This window comes from Anabrus simplex, chromosome 1 (assembly GCF_040414725.1).
Source record: "Anabrus simplex isolate iqAnaSimp1 chromosome 1, ASM4041472v1, whole genome shotgun sequence".
NCBI classification, from domain to species: Eukaryota; Metazoa; Arthropoda; class Insecta; order Orthoptera; family Tettigoniidae; genus Anabrus; species Anabrus simplex.
Genome location: NC_090265.1, coordinates 456,905,102 through 456,921,801, shown reverse-complemented (window position 1 = coordinate 456,921,801; position 16,700 = coordinate 456,905,102). Strand labels below are relative to the sequence as shown.

Genomic DNA, 16,700 nt, shown 5'->3' with positions numbered 1-16,700 from the left:
ATTAGATGAGTTTCTGAAAATATTCGTTTCCTTCTTCGGGATTCTCGCGTCATAAACTTTTCGGTATTTGGGAGAGAAGCTGCTTATATTTATTAGAATTTTGTGGACATTTTATTCTACAAAGGATAATGACTTTTGGTAATAATTTAGTGCTAGCAGTAAACCCACTTGAAAGGTAAATGAGGAAACTCCCAAAGAGTTTTCTTTGTACCGCTGCCGCAGGCGCCGCCGGCTGCTTGTTATAAAAAGCGAGTAGTATTGCGTGCTGAAACATTCTACAGTAGCAGTCGGCCGTGGAACATGCTTCTTCCTACAGTATCGTGTGTGCTGTTCCTGCTCACGTTTCTCCCATCAACTAAACCACAGACAAATGAAGGTAGGAATTTTCAAAATCATCGAATCTGTAAGACGCTAAGACCATCTCAGTTTCTGTCGGAAAAAATAAGCAAGACGATCAATATATGGACGTTATCGTGACCTAGAGGTTACGGTAAGAAAAGATCAATTCATATACCTGATTTTCAAAGGAAGTGCGTTAGAAGATGTTAATGAGGTAAATTTCCACAAGACAGTTATAGCCTTCCTTGTGTAATGGTTAAAAAACTGTTAGTGCAATATCCATATTCTAGAATTTTTACGAAAGTAACTGGAAAGTGTTATTTTATTCCGTATTTGATAAAAATGAATAACAAAGTGGTTTAGTACAAAACAACTCATTTGTAAGCACTTCTTGCAACTTTATTTGACATATTAAAAATGTTTCTGAACATTGAGGGCTAGTTACAAATATAACTTTTGAACTTGGAATCTATATTTTTTCGTACCGAAGCAATTATGAACTATTCTGTTACTGCACGAGCGCAGCGAAGTGAAAACACCACATGGTAGGGTGTATTTATTATTATTATTATTATTATTATTATTATTATCTAGTTGTGAATAAGCCCATTTAGGACTACGCGAATTGCTTACAGGCGTTTGCTTGCCTTCCATTATGCACTTATTTCTTTCATTCATTTGTTGTGGGCTTCTTTTCTCTGTTTGGTCCAAGTTGCTGTTGTTATTTTCTGATACGCAAATAGCCTGTACAAAAACGAAACATTGTTGTAGTACTACGTTTTCTAACCGAACTTTTGTACTGTTTCCTACAAATACTTGTTCAATCATTTTGTAAGCTATTGTTGCCGATAATTTTACTTCATTTGAAGTAAGATAAGCTTAAAACATGGCTCGTTTTAGAAGTCAAATTAGCACCTGATCTAGAACCATCCTTTAGTATTTTTCATTACTTTATAAAGCAAGCTTGTGGTATTAGAAGAATGTTGATATCGTTAGCAATTCCACGGGGAATCTAAAATACAGGGACATAATCTTTAGTTTCAAAACTTCTGTTATGCATTTCTTTATTTATATAATAGCAGTTTAATGTCTTTACCGGCGAACAGCGTGCGTGTTAGGACGACATGCTTCTCTTAATCTATTAAGTCCCCGAATGCCAGAAAACATCATGTCATTCTCTATGTATAGCAATACAATTCGAAGTGAAGTCTCTGGAATATACCAAAATTATCTGTGGTCAGATCTATGTTAGATACGTATTTTACTGTGTTTGGAAAATAGACATTTTCACTAATCCTTTTGCATTTTCCCAAATTACCCCTGAAATTATGCAACGACACTAACATATATAGTCAGAATTTAGATGTCTTCATGCTGCCGTGATTCGAACTCGGGAGATCGTGAATGGTTGTTGTCTTGCACGACAAAGTGCAGTGTGAACGTGATCCCACATCAACACCGTACCGCTACCTGGCTTAACTTCTCAGGGCCTCGAGGCAGGCGACCGTGAGAAGTGGAATGATGCTCCTTATGTTTTCTCTGGTCACATTCAGACATACCTCTACAAGCCGGGCTGAGTGGCTCAGACGGTTAAGATGCTGGCATTCTGAGCCCAAGTAGGCAGGTTTGGTCCTGGCTCAGTCCACTGGTATTTGGAGGTGCTCAAATACATCAGGCGCGTGTCGGTAGATTTAGCGGTACGTAAAATAACTCCTGCGGGACAAAATTTTGGCATCTCGGCGTCCCCGAAAACAGTAAAAGTAGTTAGTTGGACTTAAAACCAATAATATTATTATTATACCTGTACAATTTGTATAATAATTCCTGTATGATTTGTGTATAGTGTACGTCACCAATAGAAAAAAAATCATGGCGCTAATGGGGGAGAAAACGGCTAGAATATAGTCACTATGAATTTAATTAAGGAATAGCCCCAGTATTCGTCTGTTGTTATAATGAGTAACCACATAAATCTAACCTTACGGCTACAGAAGGTGGGGGTTCGATCCCATCATCTTCCGAAAGCAAGCTTACAGCTACAGCCATATACATTGGACGTTATCGTATGTACGTATTAGAAGGTTATCATCTCACACTGGAAAACGTTCTAGGTGTTGTTGTAGCTTGTGAAATGCAGAACTGTTTAGTTGCGTATCGGGTGTTAACAAGATACAGTCTGTACAATCGTTTGGTTATCCTTGTATCTCATTAATAACATATCAATAGCATATATTAGACTGAAGGACGAACATATTACGCAACATATACTTTGATCATTCTGTTGACTAAAAGAAAACGAATTCTTGGCGCTATGTTTCGCACTTCACGACTTAATACTTCTTTTTATGCAGAGAAGCACAACCTACAATAAACAATTTACCTTTACCGGAGCCCGACAATATGTCTAGTAACTCAGCATTTAAACGTGCCTATGTAGAAATATAAAGAAACCACAAACGAATCTGGCTGTAACCAAAAACGTTCTTATCCTTCTTCTTCAAAAATCATTTGTCTCTTACTTTCAAGGATCGGTTCCTATCAAATTTTACGTAGCTTGACAATTCTTTTAGGAAATAACTTGTCAATCACTAGAATGTAAAAATAATTTGTGAATTACAGTATTTTATAACGTCTTTTTATCCTGAACGTTAGTGTTATTCTTTTATACAGACGAATAACTGTTTTTTGTAGGTGATGCATCGTGAATTCACTTGTTCGGGAGGAAATGATGTATCGACACGAATTATATTTACTGTCTTATCAAATATAATCGGTCTGACAAACTTCATATTAAGTAGGTGCGAGACGCGTTTACAATTTTTTTTTTTTTTTTTTTTTTTTTTTTTTTTTTTTTTTTTTTTTTTGCGAATTGCTTTACGTCGCACCGACACAGATAGGTCTTACGGCGCCGATGGACGGGAAAGGGCTAGGAATGGGTGGGAAGCGGCCGTGGCCTTAATTAAAGCCCCAGCTTTTGTCTGGTGTGAAAATGGGAAACCACGGAAAACCATCTTCAGGGCTGCCGGCAGTGGGGTTCGAACCCACTATGTCCCGGATGCAAGCTCACAGCTGAGCGCCCCTAACCGCACGGCCAACTCTCCCGGTGTACCGTAAAATTAAGATTAAAGCGGCAAGCTAGAAAATCGTACTATTCAATACTATGCATTGTAGGGTTAAGCCACGTATAGATTTAGCAACAGCCGGCCCCGTGGTGTAGGGGTAGCGTGTCTGCCTCTTACTCGGAGGCCCCGGGTTCGATTCCCGGCCAGGTCAGGGATTTTTACCTAGACCTGAGGGCCTACGTGATTATAATTGAGGAGCTATCTGACGGTGAGATAGCGGCCCCGGTCTAGAAAGCCAAGAATAACGGCCGAGAGGATTCGTCGTGCTGACCACACAACCCCTCGTAATCATCAGGCCTTCGGGCTGAGCAGCGGTCGCTTGGTAGGCTGTAGTGCCACGGGGTTTGGTTTATAGATTTAGCAACACCATCTACTTTATTCTATCCCTGAAAACGTCACGACGAGCTGTATGTGCTGTAGTCTCGTCTTGCTGAAAATATCTGAGGGATCTCATCGGTTCAGTCAGTTCATGAAAAATCTCATTCAGCGTTAATTTTATGTATCTGTCACAACTAATGGTACCCTTAAATAAAATTAGCCCTGCAATTCTTTTTGCATTATTATAGCGCATCAAACTCCTATTTTAAGGTCATGAGGTGGAGTTTCATGAATTATTCTTGGATTCTCAGGTGACCAATACCGGTCATTTTGTGAATTTACGCGTCCAAACGAATAAATCCATGCCGCATCAGGAAACAGCACTAACTCAGAATTTAATTCGCCACTCTTGACAGAGTGAAGAAATTAATTGCAATAATGTTTTCTTGCGGTTGAATCTCATGGGTTTAAATTTTACACTTATGTGACTTAGTGAGGCTTAAATTTCAGTTTTCTTGCCACCCATCGTGCAGAATATGGAATCTCACTTTGCTGAGCCAGTTTCGTTAAAGATTTTCGGAGTGATCGCTCGTCTTTCACAAATATCCCGAAATTCGTCGTCAGTTTATACAATATGTTTAACAAATTATTTTTGTTTAGTACTGAACCCACAGTTTAGAATTTAGTTTCAGTTTTCTTAATTTCTTAACCCGTTGGTACTCGCGCTCTAGAAAATATTTCGAGAATTCTCTTCTCGCTCTCCTAGAAGATTCGTGCCTTAAAACCTACAGCACACGAACACACACAGTTCAAGCACTTAATTCGTGAGCCATAAAACGCGATACACCGATCAATTACTTGTGTATAAGAAGCAATCACGCTGTACGCTGTACGGAAGCTTATCGCAGACTAGCTGAGACCAGCACGTCATTGGGCGAGCTATATGGATCAGACGGCTATTGTATCATCCACTGCCCAGACACGGCACAGGGAATAACCCGCAATTAGACTGAGGCTCGCACAATACTTACTGTTGATATTTATAGGTACCCATATTACAAGTAAGGGAAGTGTAATATGCGATTATTCTAGGTAATTCTCAATTATAACGATATTAATGTGAAAAAGTGCTTTGTAGTAACCTGATACCAGCATGTGAACTTAAAAATTCGCTGCAATCTGACACATAATGTGACTGAAGATAACTACTTTAACTCTGTCCTCTTCCTGCGTGTCCGCTTCTTGCCAAATTCATACGAAAAGAGTGTATTGCTTGTTTTGCAGATACATTTATTCTTGGATTCTCAGGTGACCAATTTCTTATTAATGCCATACCAGCTTTATAAATATACTGTTTTGGCTTGCAAAATATCTATTTTGTATCAGTACGAAGTCCTCTAGGCTCCCTCGTAAAACATCGACGCCCCCGCAAGGCGACGCACCGCACAGTTCAAACAGGTCTACATTACAATATTGTTTTTTGTTATATTCTTTGCCATACACGTTTTAAAGATATGCCAGCTTACCAGTTCCATGAAAATTGCGTGCGGTATGCCTGTATGAAATATCTTGTAATGTTTATCTATATATATATAAAATAGCTTGTCCTGACTGACTGATTCATCATCGCCGAGCCAAAACTACTAGACATAATGAAATGAAATTTTGGGGATACATTCATATTAAGATGTAGGTGCTCGCTAAGAGAGGATTTTTGGATATTCCGTTGCTAAGGGGGTGAAAAGGGGGGGTGAAGTTTTAAAATGAGTGCACCTATATCTCAAAACTTTAAAAGTTTACAAATGTAAAAATTGGTATTTAGAATCTTCTTTGAAAATAAGGAAACACGTATTTTTTTGTTTTCAGAAAATCCCAATAGGAGGGGTGAAAAAGGGTGAAAATGGGGGAAAATGTGTTGAATGCCTTTAATCAGGCTACCGGTACTTATATCTCAGAAACTGAAGATATTACAGACCAGAAAATTGGTACTTTTGATCTCTTTTAAAAATAAAGAAACACGTATTTTTTTGTTTTTGGAAAATCTAATTAATGGGAGGGTGAAAAGGGGGTGAATTTTTAAAATTAGTGAATCTATATCTCCAAACTTCTAAAGTTTGCAGATGTAAAAATTGGTATTTAGAATCTTCATTAAAAATAAAGAAACACGTATTTTTTTGTTTTCGGAAAATCGCAATAGGAGGTGTGAAAAGGGGTGAAAAAGGGGTTGAATGCCTTTAATGAGGCTACTTATATCTCAGAAACTGAAGATATTATAGACCTGAAAATTGGTGTTTGGGATCTCCTTTAAAAATAAAGAAACACGTATTTTTTTGTTTCTGGAAAACCCAATTAAGGGGGGTAAAAAAGGGGTAATATTTTAAAATGAGTGTATCTATATCTCAAAACTTTGAAAGGTTATAGGTGTAAAAATAGGTATTTAGAATCTCCATTAAAGATAAAGAAACACGTATATTTTGTTTTCGGAAAATCCTAATAGGAGGGGTGGAAAAGGTTGAAAAAGGGGTCGAATGCATTTCATGAGTCTACTTATATTTCAGAACCTGAAGATATTACAGACCTGAAAATTGGTGTTTGGGATCTCCTTTAAAAATAAATAAACACGTATTTTTTGTTTGTGGAAAATACATTTAATGGGGGGGTGAAAAGGGGGTGATTTTTTAAAATGAGTGTATCTATATCTCAAAACTTTTTAAGTTTATAGATGTAAAAATTGGTATTTAGAATCTCCTTTAAAAATAAAGAAACACGTATTCTTTTGTTTTCGGAAAATCCCAATAGGAAGGGTGTAAAAGGGTGAATAATGGGTTGAATGCCTTTCATGAGGATACTTATATTTCAGAACCTGAAGATATTACAGACCTGAAAATTGGTATTTTGGATCTACTTTAAAAGTAAAGAAACAGGTATTTTTTTCGTTTTTGGAAAATCCAAATATTGGGGGGTGAAAACGGGGGTGAATTTTTTAAAATGAGTGTGTCTACATCTTAAAACTTTAAAATTTACAGATGTAAAAATTGGTGGTTAGAATCTCCTCTAAAAATAAAGGAACACGTATTTTTTTGTTTCCAGTAAGTCCTAATAGGAGGGGTGTAAAAGGGTGAAAAATGGGTTGAATGCCTTTAATGAGGATACACATATCTCAGAAACGAAAGATATTACAGAACTGATAATTCGCATACGGGATCTCCTTTAAAAATAAAGAAAGACGTATTTTTTAGTTTTTGGAAAAGCCAATTAATGGCGGTTAAACAGGAGTGACAAATTGGGGTGAATTTTTTGAAAGACTATATCTACAGAATATCTTGGAATCGTAAAATGTTACAGACGTAAACAGTGGGTGTAAATCTCCTGTAAATGTAAAGAAATATAGGTTATTTGTTTTTGGAAACTCTACTTAAGGGGAACCCAAAAGGGGTGAAATTTTAAAATGATAATTTTTACGGATATCTAAAAAACTTAACATGTTACAGAAGTGAAAAATAGTATTTTTTATCTCTATTAAACATAAAGAAAAGTGTATTTTTAGTTTTTGGAAATACCACTTGGGTGAAAGGCGGGGGAGGGGGGTAAAGTGACTGAAAATGGTGATGAATTCTTTTAATTAGGCTACTGATATCTCAAAAATGAAGATGTTACAGACGTGAAATTTGATATTTGCAATCTGCTTTAAAAGTAAAGAAACACGTATTCTCGGAAAATCCAATGAAGGGGGGGGGGGTGAAAGAATTGAAACATTAGTTGACAATTGTATGAGAATACATACATCTAATACTAAAGTTGTTACAGACGTGAAAATTCGTATTTGGATCTCCTTTAAAAACAAAGAAAAAGGCGTTTTGGTGGGGAAACCATCTTGGAGGGCGGGAGTGTAAAGGAGTTGAATTCCTTTCATGAGGACACATAAATCAAAAACTGAAGAAGTTAGAGTCGTGATAATTGGTATTTAGAAGATCCTTTACTATTAAAGAAACAAGTATTTTTTTGCTGGAAAATTCATTTAGGGGGAGGAGAGATTATTGTGAAATGAAGTGAAAAAAAGTAAATTATTTTTATGTGGATACTTATATCTCAAAACTGCAGGTAATAGACGTGAACATTGGTGTTTAGAATCTCCCTTAAACATAAAGAAACAAGCATCCTTTTAATTCTTTTTCGCATACGGGATAAATAAACTTAACAGGGATGGGGTGTAGAAGGAGGTGAGACCAATTGATTTTACTGTTATTAGTGTACTTATAAGGATCCTCCGTTGCTCAGGCGGCAGCGCGCCGGCCTCTCACAGCTGGGTTCCGTGGTTCAAATCCCGGTCACTCCATGTGGCATTCGTGCTGGACAAAACGGAGGCGGGACAGGTTTTTCTCCGGATACTCCGGTTTTCCCTGTCATCAGCCATTCCAGCAACACATAATAGTAATAATAATAATAATAATAATATTCCGGTCCGTCGTCAAATTGCGGACCGCGATGGAAACGGCTCCTGGACGGGTAATGACTAAGAATGCAGTCCGGTCGCGGGTTCAGTGCCGCCAAGGCACCCAGTATGACAGCACGCCGGATCTGCTGAAGGATTATATCCGTATTAAAAATATTATAGGAAAAGATGGCAAAGATTTACGGACCCAACTGACCTGGAGGAATACCTGAGCCTAACCCGGGAAGTACGAAATCGATTGCTGGAAAGGAAGATTTAAAAATGGGAGGAAACGTGCCGTAAAATAATAGATCGGGAATTTTGGTAGATTCTCGCAGAGAACGAGTCAGATCGCGAATTTCGGCGGATTATATATCTAAAACAATAAGCATTCAATTATAAATTTCAGTATAATACCGTAGCGAAGCACGGGTATCTTGCTAGTATTGTATAATTCTGCTGGAAATACACCTAGAAGAAATCCATTAAAGCCGGTCTAGGTGGCGCAGTTGATTAGTGGCCAACTTCCTGTTCCCAAGATCGTCGTTCGGTACATGACAAGGTTGTCGCCAATTAGACGGTGATTAAATGCAACAGCTCCGTGTTGTTGGCTTCGCGATGGTTACCGAATTGCCGTAATTTTCTTTTTTCCCTTCGGGTGATCCAATTTTTGACATTTCGTAAGAATTGGCTACACGTAACGGTCTGTGATTAAATACTGCCTCCTTATGTTGATATCAAACGTACTGGGAATTCACATTTTTTACTTGAAAATTGTGTGAGGTCTACTCTTGGTAGGAGCACACATTTGCCTGGAAGATATTCTGATTTTCTCTATTTTCTATTTATTGACCGTTCGCTGAACGGCATTTTGTCATTCATTCATTTACCACTAATAACCATTTATGTACAATTGATACAAAAGGCAGTAACAGAAATACAAAAATATGATCTGGCAGCGCATTGCATTTAAACTCCTGCCGTCAACAAGTACATAACAAGTATAGTAGAATCACAATTTTTAGGAGGAGAGAGAGAGAATTGAATTTTGAATTGAATTTATTGATCATGATTTACATGCCACTGAGACTGAAAAGTCCCTTTATGCAGCGTCTTCTTATAATACAATGCAGATTTATGAAAACAGTAACTACATTTTTATAATATTAAAGTATTAAACTAAACAAGAAACTTAAAAAAAAATGAAAATACAGATACCAAAACCAGTAAGGTTAAGACATACATTATATAATAAGTAAGAAAGTAAATCATTAAGCCCTTCTGTTATTTTGGACTACATGGGTTTAAAGAATATAAAGCTAAAGCAGAGAAACAATTTTCTTCGAAATATACATATTCCTGATTGTTCGACACAAGAACGCCTGATCTCAGCCTCTTGCGTACTCCTCCAGAAAGATAGATGTTAAGAACTGCTTTAGTTGGAGAGCGCGAGCGCAAACGATGCAGCGAACAAAAAGTGAGGGTCTCAAATCAGCAGTTTTCAAAAATTGTATCACAACATTAAGTACTGAATTGTTAAATCTTCTGAAACAGCGCTCCTCAGCCTTTGAGGGACCGGTATCAAAAAATATACTTGTCAATACGTTTCCGATTTGTTTGAACTTCACACATTCAACTAACATAATGGCGTTATCTTAAGAAGTATTAAAAACTGTTTGATATGTCTATATAAATAAAATTTTAACGACCATGAATCTGTACACTGACTATTTTGGAGAAATTTTCGTTCAGTTACCCGTTTCAAGTATAGTAATGATCATTGCATACTTTTTAGCTATGGTGTCTGAGTTCTTATAACTTGAAAACTACTTTTTATACTTCTGCCAAACTTCTTATTTAGAATCCACCTGTCCTTGGGTAGGTTTTAGGTCCAAGATTGTTTCTAAAATTCTGAATACCGGGCGAGTTGGCCGTGCGCGTAGAGGCGCGCGGCTGTGAGCTTGCATCCGGGAGATAGTAGGTTCGAATCCCACTATCGGCAGCCCTGAAAATGATTTTCCGTGGTTTCCCATTTTCACACCAGGCAAATGCTGGGGCTGTACCTTAATTAAGGCCACGGCCGCTTCCTTCCAACTCCTAGGCCTTTCCTATCCCATCGTCGCCATAAGACCTATCTGTGTCGGTGCGACGTAAAGCCCCTAGCAAAAAAAAAAATTCTGAATTGACTGGGGGTTTATACGGAACCGCAACCGTGATTTTGCACTCCCACAAAATATATACAAGCAAACTTAAAGGAAATCAATTGATTTTTTTTGTGTGTGTGCATCATTTCGATACGATGATTAATAAGGGAGTTATCATTAATGGACTATTTTACAGGCTGTCTTGTCATTTCAAGGGGAATTAAAGGGTTTACCTAGAGAGCTATTTTACTCTTTTCGATAGAACAGATAATGAGAGAGGCTATCGTCAACGATTGGTCTCACGAGTCTTCAGCCACAACGCCACTGCCGGTTTCAGATTAACAATATGTAACCGAGAAGTAGGGAGAATTACGTACAACTTCGGACCAGGAACTGCATCGTTCTGTGAACTCTCTGATCGTCCTCAATTTGTCTCCACTTTGTTCAGGTTTATCGTACTTTACGTTACTGCCACGTGCCTTCGTAGAAGAATATCAGTTAAACAGACGCATTAAATGTTTGAATACAGGAATGTATCTTCGCATAAATTCATGAAGGAATCGTGAATCGATTACCAATAAATTATCAATCCCCGGATTAATGGAATAATGTAAAAAAAAAGCAAAGTCACATCCGTACAGGACATAAAGGCCCTTGGAGGAGTGGAAGATAAAGGCTTCCACCATTGTTAACCTCGGCACATGATGGGGTAGAGTGGTTGGCTCTAGGCCCGGCCGCCTTTGCCCCCAGGAATTAACCTGGTACTCATTTTTGGTGTAGGCTGAGTGAACCTCAGGGCCATATGCACCTCCGCAAGTGGAAACCTCGTTTCTTAAATTTTACGACTTCCTGACGTGGATTCGAACCCACGTCCTTCCGGGCAAACTAAGCACGCCTTTACCGCCTCAGCCAGGCAGCCCCTTAATGAAATAATGTAGTGTATTGTAATCATTTCAAGCCAGTAACATTATCCCAATTTCATTTGTTATATTCCCCAGCTATTTAATTATTGACATCTGGAATACGGCTGTTATTTCATTCAGTGTTGAGAACAGAGGATTCACCTCCGTTTGTGTAATCAACTTACAGGCAATTCCTTTTTGCTTTACGTCGCACCTACACAGATATGTCTAATGGCGACGATGGCATAGGAAAGGGCTAGGACTGGGAAGAAAGCGGCCGTGGCCTTAATTAATGCACAGCCCGAGCATTTACTGGTGTGAAAATGGGAAAAAACGGGAAACCATTTTCAGGGCTGCCGACAGTGGGGTTCGAACTCACTCTCTCCCGTATGCAAGCTCAAAGCCGCGTGCCCCTAACCGCATGGCCAACTCGCCTGCTACAGGCAATTTTACGACCGGTGATAAATAGCAGTATTCCTTTCCGCGAATATTGAAAGATTTCTGTCTGAAAATTCCTGGTCATTCAAAAATGAGTGGCTTTTGGCATCGACATTTACTACACGGAGAGGACGGTTGCCTAGTGTATTTTCTCTTAAAACAATAATCACCACCACCAACAACAACTTACTACACAGATGTTATTTAATTACCTTTTAGTTTTTAAAGACGACCTGAATCTGTGTTTTTCAATACAATCACGAAAATCATCCCAATAGGCCTAATACTTCCACTATAAAATGTGTCTTCCTGAAAAATGCTTAGAAAAGTACTTTGTTCATCTTACCCCATTTATTTATCTGGTCCTTGTAGCCACCTCGGCTCATTTTGGTTTTGGCCAGAGGTTTAAGGCTGCATGCTCTTTCCGATGTCATGTGATTTTTAAGATGAAAATCTCAACTGAAGATCGACCAGAATTCGAACCACAGCTTTCCGGGTAAGAAGCCTGCGGCTAGGCCACCGAGTTAATCCAGAGTTAGTCATGACACCCCGCAACCCTTCCCGTCACATTCACCACCAAACAAGTCAGAAAAAAATAACAAATTAATTAGTCATGCTACCATCTGGACTGGAGAGTAAAGCCAATTTAGAAATAGCCACCAAACTTCAGAAAGCGTGTAGAGTAACATGGTAAGGTAAGGGTGTATTCTGCCCGAAGGCAGGTCCGAACCTCCGCAGAAGTGTGCCTGAGCCGGAGTTTACGTACGGTGGCCAGTTCCTTTCCGCTCCTCCATTTCCTTACCCATCCCCACGAACAGCGAGTGGCAAACCATCCAAATCTTGACCACGCTCAATGTTGCTTAACTTCGGAGATCTCACGGGATCCAGTGTTTCAACACGGCTAAGGCCGTTAGTAACATGGAATCACTGCAAAAAAAAAAAAACCGAGAGTGATATCGCGTAATGCGAAACTTTGTCATTACAGGAGAGTTGTTTTGCCGGAAGCATTATATGTCTCAGAAACTACGTCTCTAGGAGGCCACTCTAAAATCGATAAAGTTGGAAAGCAAGAACGAAAATTCTTAGGAAAATGTATGGTCCCACTCATATAAATTGCATATGGATTAAAAGAAAAATTACAGACCTGTTCACAGCAACAGATTAGTTTACTGACGCCGTACGTAGGGGATGCTTGAAATTCTATGGCCACATATGTAGAATGGACAATAACAGATTTACTAAAAAATTACTGTATTAACTTTAATCAATTCAAAAGAAGGTCAAGATCAACTGGTTGGAAGAAATTAAGCAGGATTTACAAGAAATAAACGTCACAGACGACACCATAAGAAATCACAGTCTCTTTGGAATTCTGTTTGCATTCACACATTCGTGGAGAAAGCTAAATATCCCACTCGGAAACAGTGGACAGAAGAACGTAAAGAAACTACCACAGCGAATTCATTAAGATATTTTGGGAGGAGAATAAGAAGCGGAAGCCGTCAGACCAAGCTAACAAGTTCAAACGTGCTCATTAATAGAACATAACGAAGAAAGAAGAAGAAAATTACAAATTCTGGGTGAATATTTCACGGCCTGGTGGTTGAGGAACGAGGTTTTGGAGGAAAGATTTCACGTACATTGTTCGTAATGCAAGTCTCGTTTTTTTTAAATTTATTTGGCTTTAGATCAGTTACAGACAAAACAGCCACCTGGAAGCAAGTCTCTTTGTTGCAGTACTAGGGGTGGGCTTGGCTGCAGCAACCTGCGTAGCAAAACTACACGGAGCGTGGAGAGAGAGAATGTCCCAAATCGTCAAGTAGGCCAATGTAGGGTCATCTGCTGTAGTAGAAACTTCGACTGTGGTGTCACAGGGGAATGAACATGGTGATTTCCTCTTAAATAATTGAAGAAATGTAATAACTTAATATGTAATCACACAAATATACACTGCCAATATGCAGAGAGAGCGCATTTCAGAAGAACTCTTATGAAAACTTAATAATACAAAGCTGATCTCAACCACTTGAGTTTATGTTAATTGCGTACATACATATATAGAAGAAAAGCACGTCTAATGCCATAAGATTATAATATACGTTGAATATCGTCCAAGTGTCTCAGAGGATGGTTGTCAAGTTGTACTTCCCATTAAAACAATCACCGCTACCAGTCACTATGAGTATCAGTAAAATAGCCACTGTCTCCTAAATTGCTTAAAACAGGATTTCCGGGGCAATTCATATGCTAATCTAATTTCTCTGCAAGGCTGCATTCAAACCTGTTCTATGTGCTTGTTTCTTGAATCTCTAGCCTTGTATTCCTTGAATGAACAAATTATATCTGACCTCAGTGAAACAGAAACTTAAGTAGAAAGCATCACAAGAGACTTTGTTCAGTAGTGTATTTCCTATATTATTACTGAGCAAGTTGGCTGTGAGGTCTGAGTCACTAGCTGTGATTTTTCATGCTGTAGATGGTCGTTTCTATCAGTGGCGACGCGTGACGTTTTGAAAAGTGTTAGCACATATCTTCTGAGAGTTTATCTAAATCGTCCACACCGTTTTTATTCCAAGCATTTTTTTTTTCTGAGGAAAATAGAATAGTGCTCTTTTAGAAACATCTGTACTTTCATCCAAAATAATGGAAATAAAGTTTGCTTTCTTAACCTCGTCTTTAATTTATCTGGTCATAAAAGTAGCTATGGCGTTAATAATGTCTTTTTGAATGTCAGATGAAAGTCCTGAGAAAATTGTTTTTCTAAGTGGTGCCGAAATGGTCATCTTTCTTAGCAATTAACGTTAGTAAGTCCCTGTAATTACCTCTGTTATCAGATTCTTCAGTTTCTCGGTGACCACTGAAAGGTAATCCTTGCTTTGAAAGAAAAAACACAGTATCTATTAAAGTGCTGATAATATATCTGTTATTTTTCCTATCTCATTACGCTCGTTAATTTTCTTTCTGCGAGCTGTACTCTATTCTGGACCTTCCGGACTGAATCATATCGGCAACAGCGACGATGTGTGCTTGAGACACCTCATGGCGTCTCTTTAAAACTCAAACTATATAAATTCTCCACACCGTCTTTAGTCTAAGCATCCTTTCCTCTGCTAGTTGCTTTACGTCGCATCGACACAGATAGGTCTTATCGCGACGATGGGACGGGGAAGGGCTAGGAGTGGGAAGGAAGCGGCCGTGGCCTTAATTAAGATACAGCCCCAGCATTTGCCTGGTGTGAAAATGGGAAACCACGGAAAACCATCTTCAGGGCTGCCGACAGTGGGGCTCGAACCCACTATCTTCCGAATAATGGAAACTGGCCGCACTTAAGCGACTGCAGCTATCGAGCTCGGTCATCCTTTCCTGAGGAAAATTGAACACACGGCCAACAATACAGTTTATTCATTCTTGCACAACCACGTAACCAATCCAGATCTATGTACCACGAGTCATGAAAATATCGTACTGTTCTTTTCGATTCCTTGACTAAATATTTAAGAGAAGATGTGGGTCTACCTTTATCAATTATGTTTTTCTTTTCTTCAAAATTTCTTAACGAAAATGGCGTGTTCATTAAGCTTTCTATTATACATAAATATTCTGGGCCCACCAACTCACTTATTTTCGAGGTGAAAGTGACAGCACTCATTTTAATGTTCAATGCGTTTGCAGTTCTTGGGCTATCCTTATCTAACATAATTCACACTTTAACAAGAGAAGTCACATCGTATTATAATAGGAAACAATAACAATAATATAGAAATGCACTGTTGAGCGCGGTGGAAAGAGCGGACAGTACAGCTCAGCACCGACGTTATAAGCTTTTGTTTCCACTTTCCATTGTGGTAACACGACCAGAGAACGTAGCAGGATACATATCTGTGCCGAGAGGAGAGGTGCCTTGCTCGGCGCAGGCGCAGTAATACTCGCCTAGCTGTTAGAAGAGATTCAAAGCGTAACCACTGCATGGAGTGGTAACAGCCTCTCGCTTAGCTTTGATGGTGACGATGCACTGCAATAGAGTTCTCGCGGCACGTCCAGGCGAAGAAACAAGAATATTAAATATTAGTATTTAAAGAATATTCGATTTTTACATTTGCAAACTCTTACCAGGGGTAACAGACGCTACTAGCACGCTTCGCCACTGGGTTCGATGCCTATTGTTGGCAGGCCGACGATGTTCGGGATACACCTTAATTACGGCCAAGGTCCCTTCCTTCCCATTATTTGCCCCTCATCGTCGCCGTAATACCTCTATGAGTCGGTGAGACGTAAAACAGATAGCAAAATAGATCTTTATTTTTCTACCGCTTTTCCCACACATGTGGGGTCACGGGTGAAAAATCTGTCGGCAACGTGAATTTGGACCTGTTCTACGACCGGATGCCCTTCCTGACGCTAACCTTATACAGAGGGATGTAATCACCTTTGCGTGTTTCTGTGGTGGTTGGTAGTGTAGTGTGTTGTCTGAATATGAAGAGGGAAGTGCTGGTACAAACACAAATACCCACTCCCCGGGCCAGAAGAATTAATCATAGGCGATTAAAATCCCTGAGCCAGCCGGGAATCGAACCCGGGACCCTCTGAACCGAAGGCCTCAACACTGACCATTCAGCCAAGGAGTCGGACGATAGCAAAATAAATAAATAAATATATATAATAGGAGTTTTGTCTGTACAATGCTCAGAATTTGAAAAGAATGGTATTTCTGTATCGGTCATGTCCATAGTAACAAGAAAATGTACTTTTTACTTTTCCGTAATTTCTGTCTGTCTGTCTGTCTGTCTGTCTGTCTGTCTGTCTGTCTGTATGTATGTATGTATGTATGTATGTATGTATGTATGTATGTATGTATGTACACGCATCACGAGAAAACGGCTGAAGAGAATTTAATGAAAATCGGTATGTAAAGTCGGGGGATGAGCCGCTACAATCTAGGATATAAATAATTTTAATCACGCTGAGTGAAATGGTAGTTTAGGGGAAGGCCTTAAATTTAATTATC

At 38.9% G+C, this 16,700-nt stretch overlaps 1 protein-coding gene across 1 annotated transcript in view; it reads left to right on the top strand.

The window, feature by feature from the left end:
• Nucleotides 1-287: 287 nt before the first annotated feature.
• LOC136867302 (serine protease snake) overlaps nucleotides 288-16,700 on the top strand; it is a 79,645-nt gene continuing 63,232 nt past the window's right edge. The window contains 1 exon segment of the mRNA XM_067144457.2: nucleotides 288-376. Within this exon segment, the coding sequence (XP_067000558.2) occupies nucleotides 301-376 (76 nt within the window). The 5' untranslated portion in view covers nucleotides 288-300.